Raw genomic sequence first — 20,447 nt, 5'->3', positions numbered from 1 at the left:
GATTCTGACCTATGATGTAGAGGGGCTTTTTTTCCTGGAAACAATTCAGAGCAGCACAGTAATGGCCTTCTCCTTGGGCTTTGCAGAACCCAGGGGCTATCCCAAATTCAGGTTACATAGCCAGACCTTTGGGTGCCCTCCTGCATGCTCCTTGAACTGTCCTTCCCATGGCTCCTTTCCAGAACTCCAAAGGACACCGGTACTGACCCCAGCTGAGACATGCACTGCTGCTTACCTCCAGGACCATCTCTGTCATCTGGAACTGCTTCTGGGAGACCTTGTCGGAGCTCACAGGCTCATGGAAGAGCAGGCAGAGCATGTCATACTTCTTCAGGGCCTGCTTGTAGTTCTTTTCGTTCAGGTCAATCACTCGGTCTTTCCCATCGTAAGTGGGGAAATTTAGTCCCTCTTCTGCCTTGCTGCAGAAAAGCAGGTAAAAACCTGCCAGAATCCAGCAAGTTGCCTTCATAGAGAAACCTCTGGGGTGGAGTGGGAGGCAGGTGAATGTATTTCTTCTCTATTTGGAGGAAAAAAAAAAAAAAGAGGAAGACCAAAGACCCTGGGTGAAGCTTGAACTGAGTTTCTTTCTTCTGTCTTCCTAATGATCAGTCCAAACTCTTCAAGGCTGGTGGGAAGCAGCAAGCTTGGCAGTCCTGGGCTCAAAACAAAGAGACAGACAGGAGAAGCTGTCAGGCCAAGCCCCGGATACCTTACATAGCTGTGTCCGGCTCCCGTGTCATTAGGAACTCCATTTTTAGGAAGCAGTTGTTTCAGGCTAAAAATAAACCCTGCAATGAATAAAAAGGACAGATATGACACTATTGAGGGATTGCTGGCACTCCGCAGCATCTGAGTGAGAGGCAGTGAGCGGGAGGCAGTGAGTGGAAGATGTTGATGCTGGGAATATGCAGGCAGATTTTATGAAGGAACAGGCTTCATTTGTACAGAGAACTATGGCACAATCCGCCCTACTAGCAGTGAACAAAAATAGAAGGTATTTCCTGTGTTGTATAATAAGGATATCTCTATAACCACTTGGGCATCACAGTGATTAGGTTTGGAGAGCATCTTGGATTAAATGTTTTAAGAGATTGCACCATTAGAGGCAAAGTCACATTTCCTCAGGCAGCAAAGGACATGAGAGCTCATGGGACACCCTCCTCCTCCTGGGGCATCAGCCAGAACTGATTGCTTAAATTCAAGTCATTTTCTGAAGCACACTCTCTGCTTGCAGGGTACCAGGAGAATTGCTGGCATTTGAACCTGCTTCTCCTAGCTGTAATATCAAAGCAGATGGAAGTTTATTTTGCAAAAACCCATGCCCAGAGCAGTTACAAAGCCTTAAACTTTATGTGCAAATAGCTGAAGCCTTATTATGCCTCTTCCTGCTTCCCCTGGAGCTCAGCTCTAGTTACTCTTCTTCACCTGTATCAAGCCACTGGGGGAGAATGGTTTGATGGCAGTCTCTCATGTCTTCCTCTCCTCAGACATGGGTGTCACCATGCCCATGATTGGCAGCAAGGGGAGGGTGGAAGCAGACCATCTGGTTGCAGTTCAGTGCTGACACCAGCAAGGGTAGAGGGAATTACATTGGTCTGCTGGAGAAAATATTCTGAGGAGTTGGCAAAGCATGGCTTGACAACGGGCAGGGGTGTCCCTCATGCTGAAATGAGGCACAGATACATGGGTTTCCTAGGCTTCCTCCTGGTGCAGTCTTGCGTGTTGCCCCGTAACAGCTTTGCTCTTTCCACTCTGAAAAGGAAATGATCTCTCTCGATGCATTCAGGTCTTATCCCATCCAGCTCTTCCCACTAACTGTATGGTTGGGGGATTCCTTTATTTGGGGAGGGCGAAAAAAAAGGTGAGCACTGCTGAGCAATTAGAGCTCTCTTCTGGATGATGTAGGAGCACACATTGCCCCTAGCTTCACAACAGCCTACAATATGCTGACTGAAACTCAGTGCAGAAAGTTCAACACCTGACTTGCTTTCAAAACCCCCTCACAAATTCTGGCTGTGCTTTTCATAGGCTTAACATATTTGTGTGACTTGATGTCCTACAGATGAAGCGTGAGGAAGCTGAGGCACCCTTTAGGAATGGTTGTTTTTAGAGGAGATGGGAGGAGGATAAATTTGACTTGTTCTAGTGGGAGCTGCAAGACTCATGTCACCATGGGTGACAATGGCTGGATAAACTCTTGATGAATGTTTATGCTGTAAAACATGGAAGTGAGATTGTACAATGATTCGGTATACATCAGCTTGGTTGCTTATCTCTGAAAAACTTAATGCATTCACGTGTAGAAACAGGCTTCTATTGGCAACACAGTGTTTGAAAGCAGGCACACATTAGACAGTGCTTTAAAAATGAAGCATTCACAGCTGCTTCAAAATCAGGTTTCCAGGCTCCTGCCCTCCTTTTATTTTTGTAGATTTTTTTAGCAATTGCTCCACTTTTGTATCAGTTAAGCTATTTTTTAATATACTATCTCTAGTTTATTAATCTACCTTAAAGTAGACCTAATCCAATTTTCATTTTCTCCTCTATTTGCTATCAGGAAAAGCAGCAAGAATTCTTTTTTTTTTTTTAATTGACAAGAAATGTTGATTTGTCAGCCCCAGACCATCTCTCTTATCTCTCTGTGCCATGAGTAGTGAAGATCTCTCACTGTTAGGTTTCACCTATGCCCTGAAGGGAATTTGTCTAGCAGAATGACATTGGATTTCATGGTCATCAGAGAGTCCATCTCTTTGGTCAGAATGTCAGTGGGACTGTTCATGCTGATGCCAGTGGACGTTTTCTGCAGTCTTTTAGCTGCATTCGGTTGAAATTCAGGGTACCTTGTTCCCTAGTTAGGGACATGCCTTACATGTTTGTAAGATATCCAGGAGGTAGAGGTTACACGTTTGACTTAGAAAGGAGGCAAAGAGAATTAGGCTGAAATTCCTCAAAATCTGGACAACAGTGTCAATCATCTTAATTTCTTAATTCTTATGAAATGGATCTTTGATCAATTAATTCGGCTTCTGATCTGCTTAAAGCAGATATTCTCCTTGTAGTCTTGCAGATACATATCTGAATTGAAATCCCAATTCAGGTGTTTTAGGATGTTTAGAACAGAAGGACTTGAGTCTGCTACACAGCTCCTTATTTGCCCAGAAGCCTATAGGATGCCAATAGCAGAGTAGGGGCTGAAACAGAATCAAAATACCTCAGCAAAGGCCTTAAGTATCGTTGTCTCCTCTCTGTCTGACTGTGCTGAGTTGCAACAGCAGCATGCTCAATCGTGTTTATCGCAGCCCCAAAAGCGAAGCACTTCAAAAGCTCAAAGATGTCCATTTGAGTTGAGATGGGCCTGCTTGTTGAAGGCCCATTTCTACCAGACACTGACATAATGCTCCTCTGTATGCTAGATCCTTCCTTTCAGGGTGAGAGTAGTAGCAGTTCCCCATGGGAGGGGACGATGGGGTGAGATAAAACAGCCATTCTGTACAGTCTTGGATTTTGCATTCACAGAACCATTACAAATGCTTCGTGCTATCCTTCTGCATAGTCTGAGACTTTCATGTGCCCCTAGTTTCCCGTGATTACAACATTTCCAGTATTCCTTGTCCAGTGACAAGGGCAGGAAAGGTGATGTTACCTTGTGTCTTGCAACCCTTGCCTCTCAGCTCAGATAGCTCATCCTCTGGCAAAGCTCAGATACAAGTTGCCTGCAAGGTTCAACCTCCTGACTCCTTAACCAAAACACTTCAATCATTCAGTTACTGCATTTCTTAGCCAGCCACCCCAGAGCCATCTGGGAACCCTCTTAGTAAAAGAGGGCAAGGAAGAGGCAACTCAGTGAGAAACTTAATATGACTTTATCCACTATGCTAGCTTTTTAGCTTGCATACTCACTAAGAAAAATCCTGGCTTCATGGAACCTCATTGGAAAACTTTCCTGACAGTTTAGATAGTTTTTTTTTTTTCCCTGAGGCAGAATTTTATTTTGCTTCTTTGAAATTTTTGATGATAGATAGCCAGTACTAGTTATAGAACAGGAGCGCTCAAAATAGGACAGTCTCAGCCCTTCATCTCAGTCTTACAGAAATGCAGGGTGCCTGATGGGGAAGTAGAATAAATGATAATCTCCTTCTTGCTGTTTTTTTTTTTCCTACTTATGTTAGAAATTGGGATGATCTACAGGCTTCTCCTCCCTCCTTGCTGCTCCAGGCACACGCCGTGCTGCTATTCTCACCTTCGTTGTCCTCTTTAGCCCGTGCAAAAAAGAGAACTCCCCAGCCACTACTGATCCAAATGCTTTGGTGTGCCTTTTTACATAGCTCGAGGATTTAAGGTTCTGCTTATGCTAATCTCTTTTTCAAGCTTCTAAGACCTTGTATGTTTTGCAAGATAGGAATATTCAGAAAATATGCCTTTTACCAGCGGCTGGACTCATTACCAGGACTATAGCTTGCCAAGCAAGGTCACAGTTTGTAATAAGCTGCAAAGTATGCTGTTGTCAGAGAAACACTGAGCCGTTCTGAGGAGACTGAGAGATTCATTATCATCTCAGAGAAAGTTCTGCATTGCAGGAAAACCTCCTTCTCTCTCCATTCCCTTCAGCTCTACTTAAAGGTCTGAAAGGTGATAAGCCTTTCATGATGCTTTACACTGCCTGCACATTGATGCACTCATGTCAGTACAAGGCAGAAAAGCAGTTGGGTCATTTGCATTCCTTCCTTTTTCTTCCCTGTTTTAAATTGCTAGATATTTTTTCAAATAGTAACTTATGACACTTTGAATATTTTGAGTGAGGCCTATAGTGTGATGAGAAGATGCTATATTCCCTCCTGTTTTTGACATGCAGATACATTTTTGGATGAGAAAATAAAATGCAGTGCAGTGCAGACAAAAGCACTTAGACAAAATTATATAGAAATTATAAAGGGAAGGTCAAGAAGATGACCCAGGAGTTCTGGCTCATACTGAGCCACATAGGGTTGCTACTTATTGGCATTTCAGATAGTTGTGTCTCTTTTAGACATCTTGTCCCCCAGAGTGAAGTTGCTCTGTGCCACTTCATAGGGATTGTTGTGCTTCTCTGTATTTGGGAGCAGGTTTGGGATGAACATCTTTTATACAGGTCAGAAAATAGTTTAGAAGGTGTCCTGGTCAAAGCTGGGGCTGTCCCAGAAGTATTTGGATCATTATCTCCTAATGGGTTTATAACTCTTACAGAGCAAGATGAGTTTTATCTCAGATACCACCACTTGTGGCTGTGCTGATCCAATTAAGCAGTGATTTTTCAGATCCGCAGGAATGCAGACTTCCCCTGTGACTCATCTTTCTCCACTGCCCCTCTTCCTTCTCCTTCCTCTGCCTCTCCTTTGAACTTCTTTCAAGGAGCACTAGGCTGCTGGAGGTTGGTGCTGGATGCAGGCCGAAAGCATGGGCCGGGCCCCGGGCTCCTGGAGGGTTTGGTGTGTCAGGGAGTTCGTGGAGGGAAAGCAACTGCTGCTGGCTACGTTTTCAGCAGAGCTTGTTCAGAAATTTGGCCACGCACGGTACCATGAGAGATGTCGACAGCTGAGCTCTGGGGGTTTGTTGCAAAACCCAAGTGCTCAAGAGCCAAGCCCAGAATCTGCCTGAAATCTAGGCCCAAAGCTAGATTTCAGATGCCCCTGAGAGTAAGGGTGTGGAAGGATTTATGTTGTACTCTGGCCCAAGAACCCCTGGAAATTTCCAGAACTGGCTGGGACCAGACCCTACGAAACAACCGCATGGTTTAATATGTAGCCAGTCTAGACATTTCCCCCTGGTTCTGTCATTCCCTTGGAAAAGAGGGAATCACTGCACTCCTGGCTAGCTCTGCCCCAAGCTGTGCTCAGAAGAACAGGAGGAGGCAACGGGGTGAGTTAATGCATGTGTTAACTGATAGCACTGCTTCAAGCAGGGTCTAAAATGATGATCCTGCGGTGCTGAGCTGGCCTGGTGTGGAATGCCATTCTCACCTTGAGTTTCTCTGTGTTCCCTCAGCCCCAAAAGTGCCTATGTATTTAATATGTTTCTGATGATCCGGTGGGACAGTGGGGTTTTAATTTAGCAGTGTGGATTTTTCAGCTGCTGACGGAGCTGCGCCCAGCAGATTTACACCTGTTGTGCTGCAGTCGCAGCTCTGCTCTCCTCTGCTCCCTGGCTTCCACCCTGCTGTGCTGCCTTTTAAAACCAGCCTCCCTCTTTCCTGGAGCAGCCCAGGACCGTGAGGCCCGCCAGGGTTTGCTGGGTGCCGCTGGCAGGGTCAAGGAAGCGTTGGAATGATCTCATTATGTCACCAGGAATTTCATTCCTTTTGGATGATGATCTGGCCAAGCTTAGCCTTCCGTTTAATTTGGTAAGGGGACCAAAAGGATTTGCTGCTCTTGGATTTCTGCTCTGTTTTGACTTCTCTCTTCTCTAACTGGACTTGATACTTTCTGAGGTAGCCTTGAGTCTCTCTAAAGGGTCTGTCTGTACCTGCTGGGCATATGTTTTTATAAGGTGAATAGCTTTCCAGTTTTATCGCACTGCAGGCAGGGCTTTATGCAGTAAGGACTGTGGCCTGAAACAATTTTTTTTGTTTTCAGAGGCTTTTTTTTTTGGTCAGGCAATATTTTGATTCAAATTCTTCTATATGAATAAGCCCCCCTGGCAGCAAACACACTGAAGGGATTGGTAGGATATAGTTACACACCATTTCCAGGGATTCAGAAGTAATAACTCAGGTGTCCCCTTCCCTCAGATCAGTAAGTCAGCCTAGAAGTCAGGAGATCTGAGAAGTGTCTAGCTTATGATTTTTTTTCTTTTTTTTTTCCTTTTCCCTGGCAAGGCAATTCTGGGTTTCCTGTGCTCAAGCTTTTCTCTCCAACAACAGAAGACAGAAAAAAAAAAGCTTCTCTGTTTCAAATGGAAGCTGAAATGCTTGAGTAGCAAGAGTAATGCTTGTATGTTTAAATAACTTGAAGTAACACAGGTGACACAGGTGTGTGTAACAAGTAGCACAGGTGTGTATTGTCCAGGTGTCTCTCATACTGGAACATGTTGAGTTTCATGATTTTCATGCAAGGATGAAGCCGGTAGTCACAGTGCTCACTCTGCCAGCAGGTTATTGTGCAGGTGCAGAAACCCAGCCAGCATCTAGAGCCCCTTGGAAGGGTGAAACACCTGGGTCCACCGTGGAGACAGGCTGAGAGGACCCATGATGTGTGTCTGTCCATTCAGCGCCCTCACTTCCCTTCGTAGAACCTGGGAACTGACCACATCTCTTCTCCACCGCTCTGGCAGTGCGTGCACTGTGGGTAAAATAGGGGTCTTGGCAGGTATCCCGGTCACAACCTGGTCATGGGAGTCCAGCTCTCTGCTGAGCTGCTTTTCTCTGGCAGGGCAGGCAGGAAGAGGGACCATGCAAAGGATGTGAGGACGTTCCTGTTGGACCCCCAATCTGGGTGACCGTAGATCTTACTGCAGACTGTGCCATGTAGATGGTGTAACTACTGCTGCTTGTTGGCCCACACCACTCAAGACTTGCACACTATGCAAGAAACCTATGTAGATGTTTCCTGTTCTACTGTTTTATAGCTTGACTTATACTTCAAATGCTTGTGGGGCTGTTCCTTGGCCTTTCCTGCCAGCTGCGTGCCTGGCTTGTTGGTCCTGTCTGTTGTTGGAGGCTGGGAAATGGAGGGCACTTTACAGGGATGAATGCTTTACGGAGCTCTGCTAGAAGGAAGAGACGCCAGCCCCAGCACTTCCCTTTGACACCAAGAGAAACCAAAAGCAAGAGATGAGCAGCTAGTACTTACAGGAGAAAAGGCACTAACTGTGTCTCTCCTGATGTAGGAAGATGTTGTGTTGGAGCATGGCTTTGCTTTTCCTTCTAGCCTGAGGTCTCTTGCTAAGCAGTGCCTGGCAGCACCCGTGAGCTGCAGCCTTGGCTGTGGCATCCGTAGCAGTTCATTTGTATTTTTGATGCTTGCCTTTACTGTGGTGCGCCAGTGAGCAGAGGTCAGCTATCCGCTGGGCTCAGGGGAGTCATTCCACATGCAGCACAGGGTGCTCTGCTCTTTCCATCCCTGGGTGCCAAAGGCCTTCCCTCTATCAGCAGATCTGCTAGAAAATCCTGTGGCAGGGGCATGGCAGAGTGGGCCAGTAGGTAAAGGGTGACAGGTCGAAGGGAGTGCAGAAGAGAGTAGGTTTTTGGCTTCTAGATTAAGTTCTGGGAGGTGTGTGGCTCCTTCTAGTAGCACAGGGAAGGTGTGAGCCGCCACATCCCATCCCTGTGGGAGACAGTTTATCTGCAGGCAGGAGAAGGGACTTTTCCTTCAGGTGCACTTCTGATAAGGAAGTTCTCAAAACCTAGGACTTGTCTCTTCCAGTGGATATAGCTGGACTCTTCTCTAAGTTCATCACTGATGACTTTGGGCTTGAGAGTACAGTTGCTGGTTGTACCATGTGGTACTCTCCAAGCACTGAAGAGGATATTAGACCACTGCATGCCAACCTGTAGCCAATATTCCAACATTTCTCGTAGTTTGACACGGATGGCAAAGTATGGCATAGCTCCCAATGTGTTCTTACTGCGTGCCATAGCCTGAGGGTTAGTGAAGGCTGGGTGCCTTTGAATCAGATATTGTGGTCAGCAGGAGTAACAGGTGAGGTCAGAGGGAACCATGGATTTTAGATAAGAAATGAGGCTATACTCCCGCATGGTGGTTCCTCAGTCTCTTCACTCTCGTAGCATACCTAATGTCTTGGGACTAGCACCGCAAACTCCTCTCTTTCAGCGCTCTCTGGAGCCGTAAGTTGTGGCTGGGTGTGTGGATCATCTTCTCAGCGAGGGCTAAGAAGCTCAGCTAAGTTCCTGTGGCGCTTCCCAGATTGGCACATGTGGATATCCAGGGCAACAATGAAGTAATATGATCTGGAGTTAGTGTCAGTCAGTGCAGTTAGGCAAATGTCATACGTGAAAAGAGGATCTAAAATGAGCTAGCATAAGAGTCTGTTCTCAGTTCTTACCAGCCAGTAGGGGGAAACAGAAGCAATTTTAAATTAATAAATGTAAGCAGTCCTCATTCTTTCTCAGACACACTTTTTCTTGTCTTTCAGTCCCTTCTCCTTTATTTTCTATTTCAGCTAATACAGAGAAAAAGATCCCAATGAGGATGAAAGACCTTTTCTAGTCCTCATTCTCATACTCTCTAGGATATTTTGACAAAGATACAAGTGCCTGGTTAACTATCAGGGCTACAGATTTTCATAAGACTAGCTTTCAGTATCTACATTCCTGGATAAGATCTGAAAAACTACTGATTATGTCAGATAAATAGCAGGGCAGATTTTCAGACCTTACCCAGACATGTAGATATTTAAGGCTAGTCTTGTTAAGATGCAAGACTTTTATTTACTTACTGCTTTATGATTTCTGGTTGTGCAGATTCAATCTGCAAATCAAAAATTTAAACAGCTAAATGAATCGTCTGATTCAGTGGTGCATTTAGCATACATTGAATCTGCTGAAGACCCTACTGAAATCCTCTTGACTTCAAAGCATTGTGAACGTGCATATAAGAGTGTGTCTGAATGGGATCATGTACCCCTATGGTGTGAACCCAAAAGACTGCATATGCTAAAAACAGAAGATAACTGAAAATCACTTCAGGCAGATCCTCAATAAAATTAACTGAAGTGCTAGGTGAAAAATATCCAGCCAAAACACTTAACTGATGGAAATCACAGATCCTGTGACATAAGGGATTCTATAACTGCAGTTTAATTTGACAAAATTCAGATAAACCAGTCAAAATATTTCCAAATGCAACATTTTTATTTTCATCCCAAATTTCCTTCCTATACTTAAACTGTTTCTCAGATGGTATTTGGGAGACCACTGCTTGAAAACCAGATCCTAAAACACTCTAAAGGCTAAATTGTATCAGAGCATCAAGGCCCTTCGAGATTTGGCTAGATAGAGTTTGTCAAATCATATGGTGCAATTAATAAAATGGGTTTCTGGTCTCTTTTCTATTAGTAAATAACTGATTGATGATGTGTAGGCTATGCTGGTCAAAAGTGTATCTCCAGTCAACTACATTTTTTTTTTCCACAAACATCACTTCAGCTGCAAACATATCAGCAATTTCTAATTAATGCAATTCACTCTGGGATACCTTTTTGTAGTTGATCAAGGCTATATCTTACAGATGGGTGCCTGCTTGCAGAGACCTAAAATAGGACTGAAAGTCTGAAGGCTCAGAGTGACTCTGCTTCAGCTCAGGGTTGTTGGAAGGCTGAGAGGAGCAGCTGGAGGGAAACCAGGTTGTCAAACTGAGCTGGGGCCCGCTCACCATCTATGCAGTGGAATATAGCACCCTGCATCACCTGCCCCACTGCTGCACCACGCCTGCCACTGCTACCCCAAAGCGTCCTAAAAGTGGAGGCAAAATCAAAAAGGATGATTCCAAAACAAGTCGTTGTGGTGGGCTCCGGATGGAGGGGAGGCAGTGGAGTGGTGACTGACACTGCTGTGGGGTCTCCCCACTGCAGTAACCACTGTTCCCCAGTAGTATGGCTGGTCAGGGTGTGTATGGCTAGGGGGGGCAGGGACTGATATCTCCATCTCTTCTGGTGCAGGCAGGCAGGTGTGGAGACAACCCTGTCCTCTGAGTGAGGATGCCATTCTCAGCTTCTCTGTACTTAGCTTGTTCCTAAAGTGACCCTTAGAGTCTGCTGCCCTCTAAAGTAGAAATACAGCAAACAATTATCTCTCTCTCTCTTTTTTTTTTTTTTTTTTTTTTTTTTAATGTTCCCAGAGCGCTTAGGAGTCTGAGGCAGGGGGCAGAAATCAGTGGTTCCAGGTGCTGTACAAACACAGTGCAGAGAGAGTTGCTGCCGTATCCAATTGTTACGCTAAATGGTGAGGGATGCACAGGGGATGATGAAGAATGTGTCTTGCAGGTCAGTATAAAAATAGACATCAGTTTCTTATGGGACAAGGAAACAAAAGGCTGCTCCTTGATGCTGTCTATCCAGATTCACATTTCTGTGTGATCACGACAGAATGGCTGAGCTCGCAGTGCAGTGATACCGCTTGTACCTGTACCCAGACACCTTTTTTCTTTTCCTGGAGGGGATGTGTGTGTGGGGGGGTGAAGCCTGCAGGCATTTCATGCTGGCGAGACCCTCCCCTAGTCACGAACGGGGCGCGCTGCTGGTTGCGCAACCCCCTTTCCCTTGGGAGAGGGCCGGGGCGCGGAGCGGCGGGACGGCGCCTCCCGCCGCTGCTCCCCGCCGCGCCCGCCAGGTGGCGCCGTCGCGCCGCGCTCCGGGCGCCATGGGCCGGCGGGAACGGGGAGAGCGGCGCCGCGCGCGGCCGCCTCCCGCGTGCCCCCGTGGGGGCCGGGGCTGCCTTGCATGTGCAGCAGGGCCCTTAGACGGCTCGTGGTGAACATTTGCGGTCACAGATGGTCTTGTTTCCCCCCCAGGGCCGCAGGGCGCTCCCGGCGATGCTGGTGTGCAGCTAAGCAGGGCTCGGCGCATTTGCATGGGCCCTCGGCACCCTGGGCACCAGGCATTTGAATGACAATAGAGCAGCAGGCGGAGGCTATGTGGAGAGATGTTTCCCTGTGTGCATGGGCTGCTCCTACCAGCTGTAGTCCAGCAGCCATCGTCACTCCCCTATCAGTATCCTTTCCCCCGAGCTGCAAGGATCGAGGGATAATTTAGTCTTTATGCTAGTTTGGGCTTTGCCTGATGACCAGCTGAGCCTGATTGCACAGGCCAGTGTGGTCCCTTCTGGGAAACAGCACAGACAGCACTGAGGGCTGCCATGCTTCTCGCAGGGCTGCCAGTGCCACCGATGCCGAGCCCTGTTCTTTCATTCTGGGTGACAAGATGGGCTGCTTGCTCTGGCCTCTCTGTGCACCTACCATCTGATGTAAAGGGTCGAGGTTTTCCTGAGGACCCTAAATCACATTCACATGCAAGACATGGAGCCAGCTGTGGGGGAGTGGAGCTCTTGTGGCTTCTGGTGACATGGGGTTGGGCCCTGGAGCAAGGATCGATATGGAGCCTGCTTTCAGCTGGCCCTCATAACTCACCTCAGATCCCTCTCTCTTTTCCATATCTTGGTACCAAATCCTCAATGTGCTGCCAGTCTATGCTGTAGGTACATGCTGTGAGGCTCTCCACCTCAGTTTTCCATGTAACAAAGACCAAGAGCTAGCTGCTGGGTACAAACTGGTTCCAGCTGCAAAGCCAAAGACCCATTCAAGGTGGAAGTCTCAGCATCAGCTCCTGGGCAGCAGAGTAGGTGGCAGGTTGGTGGAGGGCTGGTGTGTTGGGAACTGGCTGCAGCTAGCAATTGCGGTGCAGCAGCCTCCTACCCTCCCCCAAGCAGGAAGGTATTGTCACTTAGGAGCACTCGGATCACGCAGAGACAAGATTCAGATCTGCCTTCATATTGGCAATTCTACAGAGTTCAGATGAAGGGAAGTTTTGGCTTTGGGCTTGTGTAATCATTCCAAAGTGAATTTACATCTGGTGCTTTACTTGCAGTCTCCAGCCCCTTTGAGTTACTTGTTATCCAAGTTTAAACACTATGCGTAAGATTAGAAAGGTTATGGACCCATATTCACTTTGATGGGAATTGTGAAAGGAGATGGAGGGGAATAATGCAGAGCTAGGATTGGTTTAAAAACATATCTGTTCAGCTGAGATATTTCTGGAATGGCTTCTGTAGCACGGAGGAGTTATCTTTGGAAGCTCAGTGAAAACACTTGACCCTTGACTTGAACTATGACCTCTGGTTATTGATCCCAGGAAAACTTAGGAGAGCTCTAGGAGTGAAAGCAGTTGAATTCTGCCTGCAACAGGCTGTGGTCCCAGAATCACTCAGTCTTTTTTTGTGAAAACGGTCATTTTGAGCACTCTCTCCAGCCTCTCAGCATGGTGTCCTTGGCCTGTGGGCTGTATGGGTGCCCAGTTAAGCCTTGATCAGAGTCAGCTTTCAAGATCAGCCTTGTTTTTCATCACACCATTTTAGGCAGTGTGCTCAGACCTGAACTCTGAACGTCTCTGGTAAGCACATTGCTCATCCTTTACTCCGAAGCAGGTCTATTACCAACATTAGAGCACATAGCTGTGACTTTGTATGGCCAGGTCTTGAAAACCTTAAGCAGGATGGAGCATCCACCTCTCCCTGGGTCCCTGTTCTGGTGCTGCAGTACCCTCAGAGTGATTCTTTCTCTCTTTCTCTTTCTTTTTTTCTTTTCTTTTCCTAATACTTTCCTAATACTCAAACCAAACCAGTGATGATGACATTATTTACAATAAGGCACATTCCTGGTTCATATTTTGCTTGACCTCCACTGTAACCCTTGATCTTCTTCAACAAGCACTACTACATGTGTGTCAAGGAGGACATCTACTCTAATAAATCAAAGAGGCTCAGGGAGCACTCCCTGGCCCTGAAGCTCCATGGCTTTGATGAGTCCCCTGTATGCTAGCTGGCATTTGGCCCCCTGAGCCCTGTTAGTAATGGTACCAAGAGTGTTTGTCTGTCTTCTTTGCAAATGTGTGCAACATTGTGAGAGCAGAGTGCTGGAGGGGTATATCCAGCTGCTGACCCAAGCAAGTGTCAAACGATGGAGCTCAAGGAGCTGTGGCTGCCTGGCCACACAAGGACATAGGCTGACCTGGACTAATTTGTCCTGTGGCACTGCAGGCTCTAGCACAGCACCATCCATGTGTCTTCAGACAGGTTGGTGCTCTCCCTTCCCACTGGCTGCTACTAAGCGCTGGTGCAAAAGGGAGCCTCTTGCACACGATGGAGCTGAGGATAACATACAATTAAGTGAAAATTTTACTGGGGCAAAGAGCTGTCTTTTTAGCATCCTGTCTCCAAACCTGACTAATAACAGCTGCACAGGAAAAATGCATAGTTGCCAGGGGCATGGTCACTTTGTACTTGGCAAACTTACCTTTATAGCTTCTGGACATCATGCAAATACCCACAGTGAGGAGCTTGATCAATCTGCCTATGAAACAGCAAAACTGACTCAGGACAACTCACAACCCAAGCAGTTTGCTCTCTTTGCAGCTGCACTTTGAGCTGCTTTTGATTTTACACCATTTTTTTCCCCCAACAGATAACTTAAAAATGGAACATTTCCAAGCTATTGAAATGCTCTGCTTTAACATTTATTTTTTCAAGCAGCTTGTCATGCAGCATATTTTTTAAGGCGAAAGAAAATGTTTTCATTGATCTGAAGCTCTTTTCTTTGCAAAGGAGTTTTTTTACATGTTGAGCTTCAAATTGCAGGCTCCTCTCTGATATGGAATGAAGGGAAAGGTTAAAACGATGAAATTTCCTCATGCAAAGGAATGAAGAAAAACTAAGGAGCTATAGACTTCAACTGAGCTTTGATCACTTTCTTTTAGATTTTAACTGTATGTTTGTTCATTTCATTTTATTCTCTTTTATTTTTCTCTTGTAGTTGATAATCTTGTAATTTGTTATCTTGCAATATTCTCTTGTAATCTTCTGTTGTACCAGGCAGTGTCCTGATTGAGAAAACTTCCATCTCTTGCTGGGAAGAGTGAAAACTGCAGAACAGTATCTTGTTTGCTCTGCCAGAACTTCAAGCATTTTGCTTTGAAATTCCTTGCGCCTGTGTGCCTTGGTTGACTTAGTAGGTTTTCAAGAGGAGGGTCGACTTTCTGTGCTTTGCCTTGCAGGTGTGCTGTGTGATGGGTCAGGATCGCAATACCTGTGAAGTTCTTGTAGGCTGACGAAAATTGTGGTTGGTGGTTTGCTCTCCTCTAATCGCTGCCTATATAATGTGATGTGCAATTAAAGCCTGTGCTCATTGCCTTTAATGTGTGGGCCATCCTTAGGGGGAATGTTGCTAACCACGATAGTTAGTGAAGCACTTATCTCTCCTTTATGGGAGGCTTGGGACATCCAGGATAATAGGAAATCCTTCTACTGCATGTCCTGTGCAGGGGCCCATGAGTGGCTCTGCACGGAGCTGAAGGCGCAGTTGGATCTGACTCCTGTAGCCCTCCCATGTGTGTAGGCTTAGCCTGGACTTCCCACACTGCTCTCCAGTGCTGATGTGGTGCAGGCCCAGTCCTGGGCTGGGAATGCTGAGAGGTTGCTGCCTGATACAGTTTTGTATCAAAGGATGTTTCCTGGCTTTGTATCCCTTTGCGCTGCTTCTTGTGCTGCCATCATTGACAGTAATCGAAGGAGGTCTGTGTGGGACCTGCTTGCTGTGTGTTTGGGTCCATCAAGGTTCATTAAGTGTACCTTCACTGTGCTGCACTGACTGTGTTGCTTCTGGGCACAAGCTGTGCTCTGGTTAACAAGACCATTTGAGTTTGAGGTAGCTTGTCATGGAGCTAACACTGGGGCCTCTACGTTGATGATATAGCTCCCACGCAACCTGGATCAGCCACCTACAGAGCAGCCTGTAAGCCCTTAGCTGACTCCATGGAAGTCCACAACTTGGTAGCAGGAGGCCTACGTTTGGGATGGGGCCCCGCTGCTCTTATTTGTGCAAACTGGGCATGGAAAAAGCAGACATGGGATACCTTGCCAGCTGCTCATCTGCTGATAATAACCTGAAGTGCATGTATGAGCGCAGCGATGTACAAAGAGTGTGAGCGACTATGAAAATCTGTCTCTGCTTGCCTGGGGAGCACATGACAACTGGTGAGCAGAGCTACTAATGCTTCTCTACCTTGCCCCCCTGTGATCTTCCTGCAGACAACCCTGCAGCGAGAACTATTTCATTTTCTGTTCCGCATTCCCTACAATGAGAATACCTGGGGAAAAAAAATGACAGCTCTCTTTTCTTGAGACTGTGTGTCAAACGCCTGGGGCTGTGATGAAATATAGATCTACCTGATGCTGGACATAATACACAGGTGTTTCCTTATACGCTTGAGGAAAGAGTTTCCAGCTCACAGCAGCATACTGCGTCTGGAGGAAGGACGGTCTCCTGTTTCACTCACCTTTTTACCTGGCAGCTAAATAAAGATACGATTTTCATCAGAGTATTGTGAGGTGCTTGGGGACAGATGATCAAATACAAAGATCAGACAAGGGCTTTAATTAAGGTGCTTCTCTGGGAAATTGATTCCTGATTCTGTTCATTGCAGCCAACTCTCTTTCAGAGCTGCCAAGCTCTGTTTCGGATCTGGGCAGTAGTTGTGGGGCAGTAGTGAAAGCCTGGTGTGCTTTCTCTTCAGGTCAGAGCCCATCAGAGTTGGGAAGGCCAGGTGAGCACAGATGGAGCCAGAAAATGATGCTGAGAGGAAGAAGGAAATGGAGAGACATATACGGATTACTCGTAGTTGGTGGAAAACTCCTTTGGCGTTTTCGAACCTGACGCATGCAGGCAATAAGGTGCCTTAATGAGTCACTGTGTGTCAGCCAAGCCACGACAACCATCTGTGACACCCTCGAACCCATGATCGATGAGAAGCACACAGTGGAAACACTTAGTAGCCCGCTTCGCCCCTCTTCGCAGGCCAAGCCAATTCAAGGGGCTTTGCATTTGCCATGAGCTTTGGGGACCCATTTGTCAGTGATCAGCTGCGAGGCCACAAAGCTTGGAGCTGGAGGCTTGGAGCTGCTTGGCATCCTCTGGAGCAAGGAAGTCAACCTTGCTAAAAAGGCATATTCAGGCTGTAGCTCTCCCAAGGCACCTACTGCCACAGTGGTTGCTGAGGCCAGGAATTGTCCATGAGTCAAAAAAAAAAAAAAAAAAATCAGATATTTGTCAAGTGGTGCTCTGAGAGCTCTTTCAGTAAAGAGGAAAAAGTATGTACAGAGATAGGAAGAGTCCTCTTTCAAGGGTTATAGCCTACCCTGACCACATTGTTCATGAACAGACTTTGTCCAAGAACAGGTTGTTCACTAAAAGCTGACTTCAGGATTTTGAGCACCTTTTCAGAAGCAGCAGCTTTGGACATTGGCACGAGACTGGGCTAGAAGAACCCTGATCTTGCATTTCACCCTGAAACCTCTTGAGGTAGCTCACATCAGACCAGAATGCAGCAAATCCTCCCAGTTCACGGACAGACTTTCTTTTGAAAGCAATTGAAGGTTATTTTTTAAATGGTGCAACTAAATAAAAAGGATATGACCTGCAAGGGCTTTTCTAAATTATTATTTTTAATTAGTTGGTGAGGAGTCATCCTTGGTAAATGCCTAGTAGCTGGCTAGATGTGAGTCTTCTGTGTGCCTTTGTGTGCGATACATATGGTCTCGGTGGATGTGTATGGAGTGGAAGCAGTCCTGTTCTCTAGGTCCCCTGTGCTCAGGTTTGTGTTTGTGTACTGGGAGAGTTAATGAGAACAGACTGCCTTTCTTTCCCTTCGTTCCCCAATCCCATCTGTTCAAACAAAAGGCTGAAAGGGAGAGAGAGCTGAGACCCTGCTGGTCAAGAGGGGATGGATAATAACACATATCCTTGGGCTACATTTCAGCACATGCAACCCTTTCAAGCTGTGCGAAAGCTTTTATTCAGGCAAGAGAAAGAACAACCAATATAGAATAAGTTTTTTTTTTTTTAATCTAAGAAAAAGAAGCTACATCAGGCCTGAAGGATGTTACATTCCGTTCTATCCCTATAACATTTTATAAAGCTGATTATTAAAGAGCAGCCTAAAAGAGCACTGATTATATTGGTCTGTGTACAGGCAGAGCACAGTATTGGGGTAGAGCAAGTGACATACGCAGAGGGGCCAAGCATGGCTTAGAAAGTCAATTTTCACTGTGTTTGCACATGGTAACAGTTCCAGATTCACATAATTAACTATACATCAAAAGGGTGTGAAGGAAGATATATTCCTCTCTACCTTGGGGATTTGATGAGTACTTTGCAATTCATGGTTAACCCCCACCATTCACGTATTTATCATTATGGTCATGCCAAACAACTCATCTGAAGATCAAAACAGCTTTCTCTGGGACTGTTAACGGCGAGAGCAGCAAGAGAGATGGCACCCCAAATCCCTGAATGAATATAGAGGTGCCGAGAGGGAGGTAGTGCTGGATGGCTGCATCGGTGCTCCAGTCTGTGCCAGCAGCTCCAGAGAAGTCATAATAGTTTATGGAAGAAAAATCGTCTCAAATGCCATTAGTTTAATGCTTCATAATGTCATTGTATCTGTTTTAAATGCAATCACAGAGCTCAGAGGACACCCAGGACTAAAATAAAAAGAAGGAAAAGGGTTTCCAGAAATGTAACGATGGAAAGAGAGACAGGATATTCTTTGGAGAGTTAAAGAAATAAGATTCACTAATTCTTATACATTGAGTAGGTACAACACAAGTAATTGATATAGGACAGTTAAAGGGATATAAAGGGATATAAAGAGATAACTGGAAAAAAGGGAAAAAAAAAAAAAAAGAACCTTGACTGCAAAAAAAAAACCCATAGAGTAGTAGAATCAGTGTTGGGGAGAAGAAAGAAAAAAAGATTTGCAAAGCAGAATATCTGATTCTGGCCAAAATTTTCAAAAATAATTATTTCAAGCTAGATTTCTAAGGCCATCTTAGGGGCTCTACTTCATTTCTGGAAGTGTTGCATAGCAGATCCTGCCAAAGGTGCCCATGAGCCCTTAGACATCCAGCAGGTTTATCATCATGTAAGCAGACACCTCATTCATGAGTCCTGTTTGTGCAAATCTGTGCTGTCAATTGAAACCTTCTCGCTGAGTCAAATAGAGACAGCCACAAAAATGAAATGATTCCAAATAGCAAACAAGATAGTTGAAGCTGACCTCTCTGTGTGATTAGATATGCAAATAAAAGTAAAAGTGATGGTTATACCACTCTAAACTTCAGAAATCTTTTTAATGATTTTGCATCCAATTTCAATCACACAGGTGGAGCTGTTCCCTTGTTGATGAAGTTCTCCCTTGGTTGGCATCTCAGGCTCCAAGAAAAGCAGGGAAATGCTCCTTTCAGATTATAGTTGCTCAGTTCCAGTGGTCATCATTTATTTTTCTCCAGGGTGGAATTTAAATCAAGGTATGGGAGACTATATTTGGCCAGCCTTGTGCCAGATATGCTTTTCATTTTAAGCCTAACAATAGGGAACAACCCAGGTTTGTGCATGGATGCCAGGAACTAATCTAGCAGGGCAGATATGCCTGAGCATACACCTCTTCTTGTCTCTACACCTCTTCTCAGAGAGGACCTGTCTGATATGTCAAGTGCACAGCATGCGTGTTCTCTTGGCTATTATTCAAAAGCAGACCAAGCGAGCCTGGGCTAGCGCTGTGCACTACTGATATATTAGGGCGACGTGCCTCTGCTGGATTCATCCATCAAGCAACCGCAAGAGGTGATTTCTAGGGATTAATGTTGTGGTGGGTGTATGCAGAGGTTGCAAGGATAAGGGATGGTGGTGGTAGCTGGTTTACTGAAAAGACAGAGAAATGAATGTGACAGATGTAGGGACCTTAGCAATGCAGATAGGTATAGATGAATTGGGAGTAGCTTTCAGCTCTTCTGTTTGCTTTCTACAAAAACTATTTGTAGAAAACAAGAAAGCACAGTTTTTGACAAAGCTTTGTACAAGGCTAGTTGCATTTTAAGAATCTGTTCACAGTTTCTTACAACCTAGCCAAATGTAACCTTTGAAGCTGAGTTTTGCTGTGGTAGATGTCTCATCTGAGACTTGCCGTGGTGGATATCTCTAGTGATTTGGATTTGGGAAGCTGAATTTAATCTGAAGCAGTTCAAAAACAGTTTCTCAGAACGGAGCTAGAGAAAAAGAAACAGATGTATGGGTAGTTTAAAATTGACTTGCAGTGCTTTTCTCTGAGAAGATCTAACGCTTCTTTGGAGCAGCGACTAGAAATTTGGCTCGAAAGGGCCTTTACTGCGAGGGATATGACTTCTGTCATCTCCTGAAAAAACTGCCCCAATCTGGCCAGATTGTGAGTAAATCTTGTTTGCACATGCCTAAAAGTTTTTTTGTCTTTTAATAGCCAGGTTGTCTGCCCAGCCTTGGCATGCATGGCCCACTGTGCATGAGCTATTCCTACTGAGCAGATGAGTGTGCAGCCCTATCAGGACTGCCCTTGTTTAACTGTTTGCAGCTGCTTTGGTGTTGGGCACCACGAAAGAGAGCAAGCAGCATGGATCATGAGAATATAGGCTAGAGGCACCCTTCAGAAAGTTTCTTTTCCATTTCAGCAATGGTAGATGTGTAGTCAGATGGACTTAGGTTTTCAAAAGTCACTGAGCAAAGGGAAAAGTCAATGAAGCAAATACACTTGCTGTCATAGGTGAAACAGATAAAATTCTTGATTTAGTTCTTGATGTAAAAAAAAAACACTAAAGAAGCGTGGTAAAGAATTTTTCTCACTGAAGATGAGCAGGGGCATATTTTAGAGAAATGGCTGTG

The 20,447-nt window shown here is 45.6% G+C and overlaps 1 protein-coding gene across 1 annotated transcript in view; it reads right to left on the bottom strand.

Moving 5' to 3' along the window:
* The window catches only part of CASQ2 (calsequestrin 2), a 32,123-nt gene extending 31,621 nt beyond the window's left edge, over positions 1–502 (bottom strand). The window contains exon 1 of the mRNA XM_010213744.2: positions 236–502. Coding sequence (XP_010212046.2) covers positions 236–469 — 234 coding nt within the window. The 5' untranslated portion in view covers positions 470–502. The remainder of the gene's footprint in view (positions 1–235) is intronic.
* Between the last annotated feature and the right edge of the window lie 19,945 nt (positions 503–20,447).

Source organism: Tinamus guttatus, unplaced genomic scaffold (assembly GCF_059628265.1).
Source record: "Tinamus guttatus ecotype Peru unplaced genomic scaffold, ASM5962826v1 Tinamus_guttatus_pri_ptg000272l, whole genome shotgun sequence".
NCBI lineage: Eukaryota > Metazoa > Chordata > Aves > Tinamiformes > Tinamidae > Tinamus > Tinamus guttatus.
Note: the sequence above shows the minus strand (reverse complement) of the source record. Positions and strands in the feature narration are given on the sequence as shown.